The sequence below is a fragment of the Neolamprologus brichardi genome, chromosome 6, assembly GCF_056152115.1.
Source record: "Neolamprologus brichardi isolate AB-2024 chromosome 6, ASM5615211v1, whole genome shotgun sequence".
Taxonomy (NCBI): domain Eukaryota; kingdom Metazoa; phylum Chordata; class Actinopteri; order Cichliformes; family Cichlidae; genus Neolamprologus; species Neolamprologus brichardi.
The window spans coordinates 24,092,890-24,107,544 of NC_142109.1; the positions used below are offsets into that span (position 1 = coordinate 24,092,890).

General features: G+C 39.4%; 1 protein-coding gene across 5 annotated transcripts in view; it reads left to right on the forward strand.

Annotated features, from left to right (window-relative positions):
* prkcaa (protein kinase C, alpha, a) overlaps nucleotides 1-14,655 on the forward strand; it is a 137,612-nt gene that overhangs the window by 89,519 nt on the left and 33,438 nt on the right. For 2 of the 5 annotated variants that reach the window (XM_035906238.2, XM_035906240.2), the window contains exons 6-14: nucleotides 3,118-3,274; nucleotides 3,458-3,592; nucleotides 4,101-4,194; nucleotides 6,964-6,993; nucleotides 9,475-9,618; nucleotides 9,707-9,880; nucleotides 11,700-11,791; nucleotides 12,050-12,112; nucleotides 12,285-12,423. In XM_035906238.2, coding sequence (XP_035762131.1) covers nucleotides 3,118-3,274; nucleotides 3,458-3,592; nucleotides 4,101-4,194; nucleotides 6,964-6,993; nucleotides 9,475-9,618; nucleotides 9,707-9,880; nucleotides 11,700-11,791; nucleotides 12,050-12,112; nucleotides 12,285-12,423 — 1,028 coding nt within the window. Of the gene's footprint in view, nucleotides 1-3,117; nucleotides 3,275-3,457; nucleotides 3,593-4,100; nucleotides 4,195-5,815; nucleotides 5,843-6,963; nucleotides 6,994-9,474; nucleotides 9,619-9,706; nucleotides 9,881-11,699; nucleotides 11,792-12,049; nucleotides 12,113-12,284; nucleotides 12,424-14,655 lie in introns of all 5 variants that reach the window. The other 3 variants (XM_035906239.2, XM_006787518.3, XM_006787517.3) reach the window with 2 other exon arrangements.

Consider the following 14,655-nt stretch of genomic DNA (forward strand, 5'->3'; position numbering starts at 1 on the left):
CATGTGCACACTCCCTCCACACCATTTGAACATATGGCTCTGCTTTTCATCACATCAGTTGTTGCTTGTTTGGTTTTTCTTATCTGTTTTTTACGCTCTTGGTTTTGTTACGGTCTGTAGAACAGAAATGGACAGAAGTGGTTTTTGAAAGGAAACATGCATATTTGCACGCGGATGCAGTTTTCAGCTCACTTGGACTTACACAACAACAACAACAACAAAAACTATCACAGCTATTTGGCCCAAGTAGGTCGAGTCTGTTTCATAAGTAGTCGTCTAGCATTTAGAGTGCAGCAAGTTTTCTAACAGTGCGACTGAGAAAATCAATAATGAAATCCAGCTGAGGCAGAGAAAACAGACTCATCGTATGAGAAAAGAGACAACTAGAAGATGCAAAATCATACTAAGATTATATAAAATGCAACATTTTACAGATGGAGGCCCATCCAGGGGTGTAAAAAAACAAAGGTGTTTATATATTTGATATTTGGTATTTCAAATGTAGTTCCCCTTTAACTAACAGCTTTCTACAACTCAGCAAAAAACTCACTCAGAAATTAAGACTACTCACATATCTGGTTTGTTTTGTGGGACACAGTTGTGTGTGTGAGAGAGCTCTGTGCTTGCAAAGCTCAATTAGACAGTCTAGAATGCCCCCTACTGGTCAGGACTGGAAGTACAGTTTTGCAATGGCTGTCGGGGACAATTCAGGTATTTGTTCGTATATATAAGTAGTGTGTAAACCTATAATGTTGTGGACAAAGCAGAGCTAAAATTCAGACACACAGTTTCTCACATATACAAATATTAAATAACCCCCCCCACACACACACACTTTGTTAGTTAAATTTCTTGGTTGAAATTTGTGGTTAGCATAAAAACATCTATGCCTGATCAGAAGAGTAGCTAACACAATAATTTATATTTCAAATTACAAAACTAGTAATGCTCACAAGCATAAGACACCAAGAAGTGTCCCTTTTATATGCTGTACAGAATGTCTTTTGGTCCCAGGTCTTGGCATACATAAGGCCAGAATATGAAATATTCAAAACATGACCTTTACCGTCTAAGGATTGAAAAAAAAGTCTGGTGTAGAAGTTCAGCTTGCAGCAGATATTAAATTCAACAAGTTCAATCAGTGCATAACCATTCACTGGACTACAATTGTAGGTTCGCACAGCACTTAAATCGGTCTTATAGAGTTACACTTGCACTTTTCTTCTATTCTGTTTTTGTCATTGTAAAAATAGCCCATGTGAATTCAGGTCTGAGACTACAACCATTTTTATAGCAGTTAGAGCTGCTGCTCTTTTAGGGCTACAGTGCCCACCAGCTATTATGTCAGGAAGAAGAAGAGATGTATTCATTTCCATTGCATTTTCTTCTGTTCAAGAAATGAAAAGAAATTGAAATAGAGGTTTACCTACAGACTGCAATTCTACTGCATCTATATTAGATGCACTCAATAGCAAAGATGTTCTTTGAAGATACTTATTCAACACATCTTGACTGGATTTCTGAGGAAGCTGAAGGTTGCCAGTTTAGGATCGCTCAATATCTTCCCACACCTCAAGTTTCTCCTGGAAATGTCTGACGCTCTTGTGAAGTGTGCTCTATCTCCCTGCATGTTCTACAGCAGCTTGCTCATCACTCATCAAACTTCACACCCCATTATCATCATTCGGCGCCCAAATGCTCCACCACAGGTGCTGAGAATACAATACACCATCATTGAAGTGTTATATACTCTTTTCAAAGATCCTTTTGAGTCTGTTGTGATTATGCACAATGTGGTTTATTCTGTAAAAGTCCAGTGGAAAATTGTGCTGTGTTTTTACCCTCTTCTTGGAGCATCTCGACGTTTGCAACAGCTGCTATACTAACCCAACAGTGTCAATCCCTTATTGATTTTATTCATTTATCCCTCCTAATCCTGCCAATCTGTATAACATTCAGAGTTAAAACACCGGGTTTAGCAGTTCTGTTTTGCATTCTTAACACACTGGCTTAGCGCCTTCTTTTCCAGGTCAAAGATCATTTAGCTTTGTCAGCCCACGGTTGCAGTGTGACTGACAGGGCCACATGGGGAGACAGCTCCGATCTCCAGGGTATGAGGTTTAACAAAGCAGGCAGGCATCCATCCCTATCTCTGCGGGGACGCTAGATACATTGTGTGTCGATAAACATACTCTGTGTACATCTGATTGTGTGCGGGGAGGTGTATATTTATGTGAGCATGTGAGTCTGTATGTGCACTGTACTGCAGCCCAGATCTGGCAGTGCTCCAATGCTCAAAGCTAATGGAGTACTAATGTCTCTGGTGTGCCCTTGTTTACCGAACAGCTAAATACAGAAGGGAGAGAAGAGAACCTTCGCCCACTTAAGCATGACACAGTTCGCAAATTAGAATCACCTTTCTCATAACACTTCCTGCATTTGCTCCCATTATGGCTCGGATCCATAAATAATCCTCACAGGCTGCGCCTCGCTGGTTGATCTTGACACGCAGGTGTTCACCTGTTGATTAAATGAGAGCAACTGTTCCTTATGCTCAGGGCAGTTTGTACTGTTGTTATCAAGCTACATATGAAAGGAAATATTAATGAATATTGGATGGATACTAGGTTGCACTTATGCTAAACTTATATAGGTTTTATTTATATATTTTACTTGGTCTTTAAAAAACGTGATACGCCAGTACTGTGCAGTGGTTAGCACTGTTAGCCTCACATGATAAAGGTCCTGGGTTCAAATCCATCAACTAGCTGGGACCTTCCTGTGCTTGCATGGGGTTAGGTTAATCGGTGATTCTAAACTGGCTGTAGGTGTGACTGGCTGTCTGTGTCTTTGTGTTAACCCCACACTAGAGGGCTGTATTCCACCTAATGCCCTGTGAAAGCTGGGATAGGCTCCTGTCCCCCTGCAACCCTGAATAAGTGGAATAAATGGTAAATGGCCTGTATTTGTATAGCGCTTTACTAGTCCCTAAGGACCCCAAAGTGCTTTACACATTCAGTCATCCACCCACTCACACACACATTCACACACTGACACATAAGACGGATGGATGGACAGATATGTCAATCTTTTGTTTGTATCCTTCATCGTTTTCAGTGACTGAAGCCAGAAACCTCATTCCCATGGACCCCAATGGCCTGTCTGATCCATATGTGAAGCTCAAGATCGTACCAGATCCCAAAAATGAGACCAAGCAGAAGACCAAAACGATCCGCTCCAGCCTCAACCCCAAATGGAACGAGACGTTCACTTTGTGAGTACACTGGTCCATCTTCAGCCTCTGGCCCACTCTAGGCTGTAGTATGGCACAGATTATAAATTTACAGAGGATAAGGGGGAAAAAAAGCAAAATGTATTTAATGTTTAAAGCACTAGTATTAAAAACGACTCTGTAAGCAAATGTGTTATTTTTTATTAACCATAATTTGCTGTACAGCAAGCTGAGGAATGCAGATAAAGACCGCAGACTATCAGTAGAAGTGTGGGACTGGGATCGGACCACGAGGAATGACTTCATGGGAGCCCTTTCCTTTGGCGTGTCAGAGCTCATGAAGGCTCCAGTCTGTGGATGGTAATGCTGACTTGTTGAATGCCCAGTTACTGTTGATCTGTATTTATAGTTTAGAATGACAGAGTATTGATTGATGTAACAAAAGATATTGACATATTAATAACTTTTATATTACTGTTTGTATTTACACATCTTAAGTAGTAAATATCAGTAGTTTAAGCTCTCATCAGTTGGTACCAAGTAAATGCCTTATATCACAGCTTTCATCCAGGTTTTAACAAACACAACATCCTCTGATGTAAACAAAATGCTTGGATAAGCTTGACATTTCTTTATTACCTTTAATTGATAATTGTTAAGACTGTTGGCTTATTGCCAGCTATATCCACGCCAAGTAGATCAAGTCACTGAAAGAGTAGAAAGGTAACAGAAGGAGGGGAAGGCAGATAAAAGAAATTGCCAGTTTTTTTAATCTCACAACATTTCTGTCCGTGTTTCTCTTTACGACCATCTTCTTTGTCTTTGTCTCTTCCCCTCACTTCCTGTCATTTCATGTCTCTCCTCTCAGGTATAAGTTATTGTGCCAGGAGGAGGGGGAGTACTACAATGTTCCCATCTCAGAGGAGGATGATGGTAATGAGGAACTGAGGCAGAAATTTGAGGTGAGGATTGTATTAACATAATCAAAGCTGGGCGATCTTTTCTTTTGCAGTATCTTCAAACTGCATGGCACAAAGACAGAAGCATTTATTACACGCTTCAGACTGAGGTGGATCGATCTGATCCTGCCACCCTGTCCAGCAGAATTATCGAACTGTCACATGCTCTCCTGGACTGCAGATAACCGTGTGACAGCTGCAGCTTTCACAGAGCTCCTCGGCGTGCCCTCTTTGAATTCTGAGGCTTCACTTCTACTTTACATTTTTTGCGTGTTTGTGGATAATTGTTGTTATTACATTCCAGCCAGAACCAAACAGAAAGGGGGATCAGCTTTAGTAATATAGAGTGAATAAATAAGCAGGGGACTGCTGCTTACAAACAGGTGTTTATATTGCACATTCATCAGGGAGACTTGTGACTGTTCTTCGTAACACGTTAAAAGGATGAGGAGAATAATCAGCTCCTCCTACTTTGCAGTAATGTTTAAGCACACATTGTGTTAAAAAAAAAGATGTTATTTGATACAATTTCATGTTCTTTTTGTTCGAACCTGTGTGTGTCTGGCCTTCTTGGAGTGAATTATTTCACCTGGTATTCTGTGTCACAGTGTGCAATGAAAGCCCAGGTCTCTAGAAGATGTGTTTAAGGTTACTTTCAACGACCTTTCTGCGACACATGGTTGAGAATAAAGGGGGTGGATAGAATGAGAAAGAATAGAAAGTTGGGCTGGGAAAGGTCACGTCTGGGACTGACAGCCAATTTTTAGCTGACCGAAAAAAGCAAACAAACCTCATGCTCGTTAATCTGTATTCAATATGAAGCTCGATCATTGTCTGGAGTTTTATATATGTGTGCATATTTTTAAGTATATGGAAACACTTAGAAACACGTTTTCCATATTAAAGTAAGCTTTGCCATAAAAATCATTTCCTGTTCAGCTTTCATTACATTAAAGGAGAAGCTGCCCTGTGTAATGACACAGTAACAGAAATAGATTCTGAAATACATCCAGGCAATGAGAAAAAAGTGATGATGATAAAAAAAGAGAGAAAAGAGGTGAAGAAAACACATTTGGCCTGAAGCCAGAGAGGGTGACAGTGCAGTTGTGTTGCGTTTGTCTCAATAACAGGAACAAAGAGCAGCAGCGAGCATGTTCCTCACAGTGCGTGACACAAAAATGTGTTGATTTTTCTCTCAGACACAGAAACTACAGTAGTGTACTGTGCAAATGTGCAGTGCATAAACAGAACAGGTATTTTCAACTTTGTTCTAGTTTTTCACATCGTTTAAATTGCCTTTAAGAGAAGCCCAGTGCAGTCATCATATCTCTCTCATGGAGCTCCGAAGTAATTGTCTGGCATCTGTAGATGTAATGTTTCATCCACTTGACTTTAATGAATGTTTTTTTAGAGTTTTTTTATGGCCTGAGAACTCCTCTCCCTTCTCTCCCCTCTTCATAAACCCCTCTGTGGTTCTCTCCCTTTTTTCCCTTAGCTTCCTGCTCCCTCCTGTGTGCTTGGTGAGACTTACACTGTACAAATGCTTCTTCACCCTATGTCACGGTGTCATATTTAATGCAAGAGTTTCTCTCTTCCTTTCTCCACGTCTTGCCCCTGCTCTCAGGACTGCCAAATTAATTTTAATCTAAAGGTAGCCCTCTCCGCTTCTCGACCCTTCTCTCCTCTCCTTCTCCTCTTTTGTCTCGTCTTGCTGTGGTGACATGTTCCTCCACTTCTCCTCGTCTCTGATCATTTGTATGTGGTGCCGCGCTACTACAAATTGATCCAGTTTACTAACAATTTGTACATTTTGGCTTGGGTAAAATAAAACATTCAAATCAAAAAATGATAATTTATTAAATGAATGAAATACTCCCCATTTTTGTGAAAGTACAGCTCTTCCTCGTTTTCACGGCTCGCATTTTCTCAGAGTTTGACAAAGGATTGTTAGTAAATCCTGATTTACTGCTTACAGTTCATAGCTATACATTTGTCTGCATGTGCGTCTTTGTGTTGTGCACCCGTCTTGTCTGTGTACGCTTCATGTTGTGTGCTTATGTCGATGTCAACTGAAGTATAACCCGTAGTTAGTTAGTTTTCTCATCTCACAGCTGAACATTTGTCTGTAAGTGTCTGCTTCTTGAACCTGCAAACATCTCAGTGTAAACCTAGATAAACTTCAGTCTAAGGCATAACTACATGGATGGAAATATTGCATATTTGATATACTGTATGAATAGAGAAATAAACCAGATGCAAACACTAGATGTCAGCATTGACCTGAGTACATGGCGGGTAATTGCTCCTGCTCTTGTATGTGTGTCTGTGTGTGTGTATAAGCACTTATCCCTCTCACCTTAACGTTTTTTTAGTCTCCATGGTTAAATCAAAAGCTGTTTTTAAAACATTATTCATGAAGTCACCTCTGGGGTGACTGCTTTGTCAGAAATATAATAAAGATCAGGTAATTTTTTGGACTTTTCTCGCTGGTTTCTTTCTGTGAAGCTGCAATTTTGAACTTGTACATGTCTGTAAACTCTAACTGGAGCTCCGTGGACTAAGTTTGCTGATCGAAAGGCTCGACCACACGATTTAGTGTCATATTATGAATGCTGTATCTTCATTCATATTCTCTGTGTTTGTCTGCGTGTACGAGCCTCACTATTGGCCCTCAACTACCTGTCCATACAAGTCAGCTGTTGTGGTGTGCGCCTGTACACAAGTGTACTAAGTGAGTTAGACCTTTTGGCTCCCTTTTCCCTGTGGTTTCAGGACCAAGCAGTTGTGGAAGACTCTGATCAGGTGCGTCTAAAAGGAAGGAAGTAAGGCTGCTGCTTGCTTGGCCCGGCCAGGCTTGTTTCTGTGGCTAAAGCTTACAGGTGTGCTGTGATCTGGTGCGGTCTGCTCAGCTTTCTTACTGCTCTCCTAGTTTAAGAGCAGGCAACGGTAGCTTTCATTAACCAAACTGCAGCTGCTCAGCACTGCTAGAAAGTATTTTAATATTCAGTGAATTTTACTTGAATGTTATAGAGATAAATGGGTGAATTTATTATATAGGTATCTATGGTGTGGGATAACACTAGGTTCTTCCTGTTTTCCTGTTTTTTAAGAGGAACGATATTGTAATGGCCTGGAAACCTTTCAGCCCCACACAAGTTGGTCTTCCTGTTTCATGTATATAGTATATTCTTATGCTTCACTGGGAAATATAAAAGAAGATTTATCTCCTGTAGCAGAAGAAAACAAACTTCTTTGTGCAGCATGAAGATTTAGGTAATCACTAGGATGTTGGGGAGAGCATGATTTTTGCCTTGGCTAAGAGTGAATATGAAGCCGGTGTGAGGTGTGTTTTCTGCTTAGAGAAAGATATGAAGCGGGACGCTTCGTCAGATTGTTTTTAGTGTTCAGACTGCCACAGTAGTGTATTTTTCAGCATAGTGCACTGTAGTGTCTTGAAGCATTTGCACTGCTGAAAGATTGAGCATGACTTGGCATGAAGAGGTGCAAAGACGAGAATGTTTTTGTATTTTTACAGGTCAAAATTAGAGATATATTTTACACTGGACATGCATGTGAATGTTGAAGCCACGTGGTGGCATCCTTTCCTTCGGTGCAACAGCAGCCACGTAGAAATCGAGCGTTTTAAGGTCTGATTTCAATGTAGAGATTTTAAATGCTGTTTTTTTAGGTTTTTCTTTGATCACTGATCTTAATGATTTAATACTTAAAATAAAATTTCTATGCCTAGCTTTGTGGATGCTATGTCTGGTTAAAATATGTTACAGTACTGTGTGAAAAGCTCAAGTCAATCTTCATTTCTATATATTTTGCAAGAAAAATGGGAAATAGATGCAGGGATTTATTGAAACATGGATAATACATGAATATAAAAAGCAACACAGTCAGTTTTTGCTTCAACACAGCCTGAACACTCTTCTGCAAACTTTTGTTTATGTAATTTCTATAAGTCGTCTTCAGGAATAGTTCTCCAGACTTCTCGAAGGACATTCAAAGCCCTTCTTTGGATGTTGGATGTTCTTTTGTTTTGCTGTCTGACTATCTGTCAAGATGATTCCACACTGCTGCAGTAGTGCTGAGGTCTGGGCTCTGGGGAGACTAATCCATAACTAATAGTATACCATTATTGTATGCATTTCTATCCAGGTTTGTCTTTTACTGCTTTGGCAGTGTGTTTAGGATCATTGCTTTTTTTAAAAATGAAGCCGTTGCCAGATGGTGAGTCAAACTCTAACAGTACTTTCTGCATTCGTAATTCCATCAGTTTGAACAAGACCGTCCTCCAACCATCTTCCTATTTCCCAACCTTAAGAATGACGTCTCTTCCAAAGAATTTTAAAAACTTTGAAAGACCCTCAGAAAGCCTGAAGAACTATTGCCCAAGACCACTTTAAAAAATCACAAGAAAATTAAGGCTCCTCTGAAGCAAAAGGAAAAAGAACATGAGGGATACCTTGAGACTTTTGCACACTACTGTAAATGAAACGATAGAAAATGATCATTGTTGATAACAGCAGTGTCATGCATTAGCTTTGCTATTGAATTTAATCAAAGATGTTTATGATTAACTGATTCTCACAGCAAAAGCAGATGTGACAAACAATGCTTGCATGATTTTTTTGGTCTTTTTTTTTCTTTTCTTTTTTTTCAAATCCAACATTTCAGCTTTCTCGCTTTATGCTGACAACAACCACTAGCACTGTATTTTACTTTGTGATAGCAATTTGTTAATATAGCTAGAGTAATTTATTGGACAGTAATTGGACAAGAAGACAACTGCAAATCTCAATCGGGTTTATCGAGTCATTTTGTATTATATGAGCTCCAAAAAGGCACATCAGTCTTGTTTGATCTCATTAATCTTGAATTGTGCCTGTCAGTCAGTGTATTCTGGCAGATAGTGAGCTAATGGCAAGTATAAGTTATACAGCAGGTAAACAGAAAAATCAATTAAGGATATTTTGTGTTATTTTAGTAAGTGAATTGACACATATTGAATATTCATCTGTATGAAAATGGTTTTAGTGGTTGTAGACATAAATTTAAAAAATTGGCAAAAACGTGTGAATGTGTTGTCTTCTCTGTGAGAAAAATCCACGATAAAGAAGCTTGAATATGTTCTGCCATTTTTTTATTTGCTTAAAAACAAGTTTTATGCATTTTATCAAGGTTAGCATTTTAGGTATTGCAGCCGCTTTAGGTTATATGCTTTTCTTTTAACCATTTAACCCTCAGACACTTTATTTTTTTCTACTCCGAGTGTAGAAAGCCAAACTTGGCCCTGCTAAGAAGGTGATCACTGAGACTGATGACAGCCACTCCAGCCAGCTCCCATCAAACAGCCTGGACCAGGTCAAACTCATCGACTTCAATTTCCTAGCTGTGTTGGGGAAGGGAAGCTTTGGCAAGGTGCGCGATATCCAAAGTTGGAAGAACAAAGTGCATTGTACTCTACATGGAAATGATTTTTACCTGGCCACCTTCTGTCTCTGCAAAGGTGATGCTAGCAGAGATGAAGACCACTGAGGAGCTGTATGCTATAAAGATTCTGAAGAAGGATGTGGTAATCCAGGATGATGATGTTGAATGTACCATGGTGGAGAAGAGAGTCCTGGCCCAGCAGGACAAACCGCCCTTCCTCACATACCTCCACTCGTGCTTCCAGACAGTGGTAGGTAAAAGGCTTCTGGATGTACCAGGATAACTCACTCGAGGTCAAGTCAGGTCAAATTAATTCAGCAAGTGGCTTTTAGCTAAACAGCTTAGTCATAAAGTGCTGGAGAAGGCAGCAAAGGACGTTTATGACAAGTCCAATTAAAAAAACAGTGAAAGGGGAACAAAGTAACCCCAATTAAAGGGTGAGCTCTCTCTCTCTGTTTAAATAAGCAAAAGGCTTTGTTACAAAGGGTACCAAAGTTATCTTTGATACCCTTAATATCTTTTTTTTATACTCAGTAAATGTAATGATCTAAAGAAATTGTAAAATGTTTTCAGTAAGTAGTGTTGTGAACTTGCATAAACTCTGCAAATCTATTATAGTCCATATGCAAAAGAAGTCGATGGCTTCCTTAATCTGAATGTCTCTTTGTTAAATCTGTAAATTGCAAATGAACGTCTATCAGCATCCAGACTTCTGAGAGAGGCCAGGCTAAACTATAGCAGCTGATTAGAGCTGAACTGGCAGGCAAGGCAGAGGAAATAGGAAGAGACACAGCTTGGCATCACTCATAGCATATTCATGATTACACACACACTCGCACAACCATTCTCGTACAGAGAATAACAAAAACACACTTACTCCTACACTTTTGTGACCTCTTTGCCTAGTTTCACATTTGCTGTGCAGACCTTTTCCTGCGATGCCCGTACTCCAACATTTTCTTTATGTGAATGTTTTCAATTTGTGAAATCCTCCAAAGGTTTTAAATATGTCCATTTTATTGAAACTGATCAGTGTTTGAGTTGTTTTTTAAACAGAAAATCTTTACACCTAGATAATGTTTCATTTGATTTGACTGTTTCCCTAAAATACATTCAGGTTAATAAAAATAAAAATAGTGACACCAATCGTGAAATGGCCCGATTGAGTTTTCTGTGATCCTCAAGATATTTCTGTTAAAGAAAATCATACCTGCATCACAAAAAAGGACTACTTCTTATTCTAATTGTTATTGCTATTACGTTATTTATTTTACACATTAAATAACCAGAGATAAAATAAATTATAAAAACAGATTTACTTAATTTTTGCCCAGTTTCATCTGCACAGCAGCTGTCTTTTTAAAAGATAATTAGCTTAAATGCACGAGTTCCACACAGTGTTTTGCTTATGTTCTGCTAAGACAGCACACTCTCAACATCGGATCCACTGAAGTCAAACCCTTTACTGAGTGAAAACAAGGAGGCTTTTTATATTAGAGGCGCAGAGAGGTCGAGAAGCTATAATGTGCATTTTGCTGAAGGCGCTGTCATTGCAGTACAGTGAGGGTCACAGCACACACAGTCCAGGGTAAAGCCCGCTTTGCCAAGAGTGGTGACATTTGGTGTCAGACCTGGTGGAAGGTTCAGCTGCGCTGTCACCATGGGTCTGTTGTTATTGTTTTGTTCGTAAGAGACCATCAAACACATGTGGACTGGGGTCAGGCCAAACTTGTCACGGGCAGTAAGGGACCAGCAGTAGAACACAAAGAGAATATTTCCTGACAGATGTCTGTGTTGAGTGTTTTCATTTTCCATGAAGCGCTTTGTTGTGGGCTATTTGGGTCACCTTGTCATGGAAAGAGTAGCAGGAAAGATGGAACAACTTAGACAGCGGGGGTAGGCAAGACGTCAAGACTGTATTTCTCTGATTTGAGGTTTTAGCACAAATAGAAATCTAAACATATTTTGAAATTCTGCAGTTTTTTACGTAGAACCTATTATTATTTTTTCTTGATTTTTCACACACTCATAACTCTTCTTTCACCTTTTTCCTCTCTGCATGACAACAGGACCGCCTGTACTTTGTCATGGAGTATGTGAATGGTGGAGACCTTATGTACCATATCCAGCAAGTGGGCAAGTTCAAGGAACCTCAGGCAGTGTAAGACATATCAGTTCATCTGTGTGTTTCTATGATTCGGCTGTAAAACGAATCTGTGGTTACAGTCAAAATTATATTTGAGAATTCACATTAAGCCTTTGGGTTTTATCTCCTTTTGTATTATGATCACATTAGTGTCTAATAACAGTAAAGCATAAGCTGCAACAATAATACAGACATGCTGTATTGGAACTGTTTGTTCTGAGGTTGAAGGCTCGGTTTTAAGCAGTTGTAAATATGTAAATGTTGTCATTGCAGGTTCTATGCAGCAGAGATCGCTGTTGGTCTCTTCTTCCTGCACTGTAAAGGAATCATCTACAGGTGAGTATTAAAAGGTTTACACGGTATACATACCTAGGTTGCTTTTAAGCTAGTAACAGAAAAATCCTTTGTGATGTAGTAAATGTCTTTTATAACCCTATCATAAAAGACAACCACTAATGGAAGAGTCAGCATCTGAAGGTATGTTTTGAATTCCCGCCTGCTCCCTCAGGGATCTGAAGTTGGACAACGTGATGCTGGACTCTGAGGGACACATTAAGATTGCTGACTTTGGCATGTGTAAAGAGAACATGACAGAAGGAGTCAGCACGAGGACCTTCTGTGGCACTCCGGACTACATAGCTCCAGAAGTGAGTACAGCCGCAGATGTAAAGCGTGTACTTGTGTGCGCGTGTGCTTTATCTGTTGCATGAATTCATTTCTGTCACTGTCTGGTCTGAGCCTGTGTCACCCTTGTGCTCCAGATTAAGGTCACTGCCTCAGGACAAGATAGGCCCGCACACACACGCACACAAACGCATATACACGAGCTCTCTCTGATGACATAAGTGTCCCAGTCAGACCGACACCCGGCGTGTCCGCTGGCGAGTCCAAACTGAACCCGAAACTTACAGGCAGGGGGTTTTCTTGTGAGCAAGCATTTCTTGGATTTCTTTTAATTGAAAACCACATTTATTTAACGTGACAGCTTGACCTTACCATTTGTCATCACAGTTGTGGTCGTCATACCAGGATACCTCAATATTTTAATTCTCTTTGATTTGTAAGGCACATTGGTTACATTTATATTTACAAATTCCACATTTAATGTCTTCTTCTAGGATAGACTAGGCAGGAGTACCAGCAGGATCGGGCGATATGTTAAATCTCCTACAGATAACTTCTGATTACTGATAAAACACATATATATGTGTGTGTGCACTGCTCTTTTGTGTACTCCTTAGTCTAGATATAAACCTGCTTATATTTGTCTCAAACTGAATAAAACTGGAAGCTGAAATAAACAAACTGTTTGGGATAAAATATGCTATGAAATAAACAGTAAGCAAAGCCTGTAAGGTGTGAGTGTTTCCATGAAAAACTAGAAGCCCGTGTCTTGAATACCTTGTTACCTTAAAAAATTGTCAGACACAGGAATGAAAACTTACACACTGGTACCTCAAGAACACAGAAATGGGAAGAAATGGCATTGTCTAAATACACAAAAAGGAAAAAGACACTATGTGGCAGCAGGTTCTATGGTTAACAAGTGAAACTCTCACTAAAACATACCAGTAGACTCTATGAGCCTATATATGCATCCAGTTACCCAGCAGCACACTCACACACACTGCTAATGTTGTTAGATTGTTATTTTAAGTGTTTCCTTTTCTGTTGTTTCTGACAGCTCTTTGACTTTGCAGCTCATCAGCTGTTTAGCAGTTAGACTGGATCCTATCTTAGGATTGGTTGTTGGGCCTACTTGCTGCTTCTATTCAGGTCTTAATTATTGGCTCCAACCAAACTTAAAAAGGAAATGACTTCTCCTTCATGGAAACTTATACAGGCTGGTTTCTGTACAAGATGGCTCAGTCACGCCACTGGGGAAGTTTTTGGATTTCATTTACTTTGGTTTGATTGCATTGAAGTTCAAGCTACATTCAGTCTTTACCCCTTGAAAGCCTGCTAGTAATCTTTGAAATTCTTTTATGAACTTAGCAGTTTCTGTTATATTTCAGGCCCACTTATAGAACAAAATGACTGGGTGTGCATCAGAAGTTAGTGAGGGTGGTCTCTGCCTGTGCAGTTATCCTTGGAAAGCATTCTAATGATGGTTAAACCACATGTTTACTTATTTTAGATCATCTTTAAGGGTACAGGGGAGGTCGACAAATGTTTATGGGGGAAAGAGTTAAGCCAGGTGTGGTGAATAGGCTAACACCTATTTTTCTTTTGCTCACTTTGGGATGACTCAAATTTTGATTCATAAATGAAATTAGAAGAAATTGTTAATGTGGTTCTCCCTCTTTTATGGGTAGGGTTAGAACAAGACATGCATAACAGGTTGAGGCTCATCCATTGCTAAATCTGAAATATCCTTTAATGATTAAGGCTGTAAAATAGATGATGTTTTGAGTGAAATGTGCTGGAGAGGTTAGTTCTGTGTGAAACTGCCATGAAGTTGTGTATACAAGAAGATACAGCTCTGGGGATGGTTGTAGCTGATTAGCTACATCTTTTGTTTTCTGGTTGGAAAGTATTTGTGCCCCCCAGATAGGTAGGAGCAGCATTTATGTCTTCCCTACATCTTTCCCTTGTAGCATGAAGAAACGTCCTGCTCATAACTAGCTGATTTTACTGTTATTTGTGTGTTTAATCCAATTTAGGATTATTATGTTCTACTATTATCACATAAAAGATGTGTTACTCATTTAAATACAATGTTATTCTTAAAACAGGTGAAACAAACAGAAAAAATGCAGCATATATCCAGTGTATATAATATATGCTGCAAAATTGAAAAAGTCTTATTATTAACAAAGATAAAAAATGACAGCAAACGGGTGCATTAGTCATTTATTAATTAATGCTGAATTTAATCA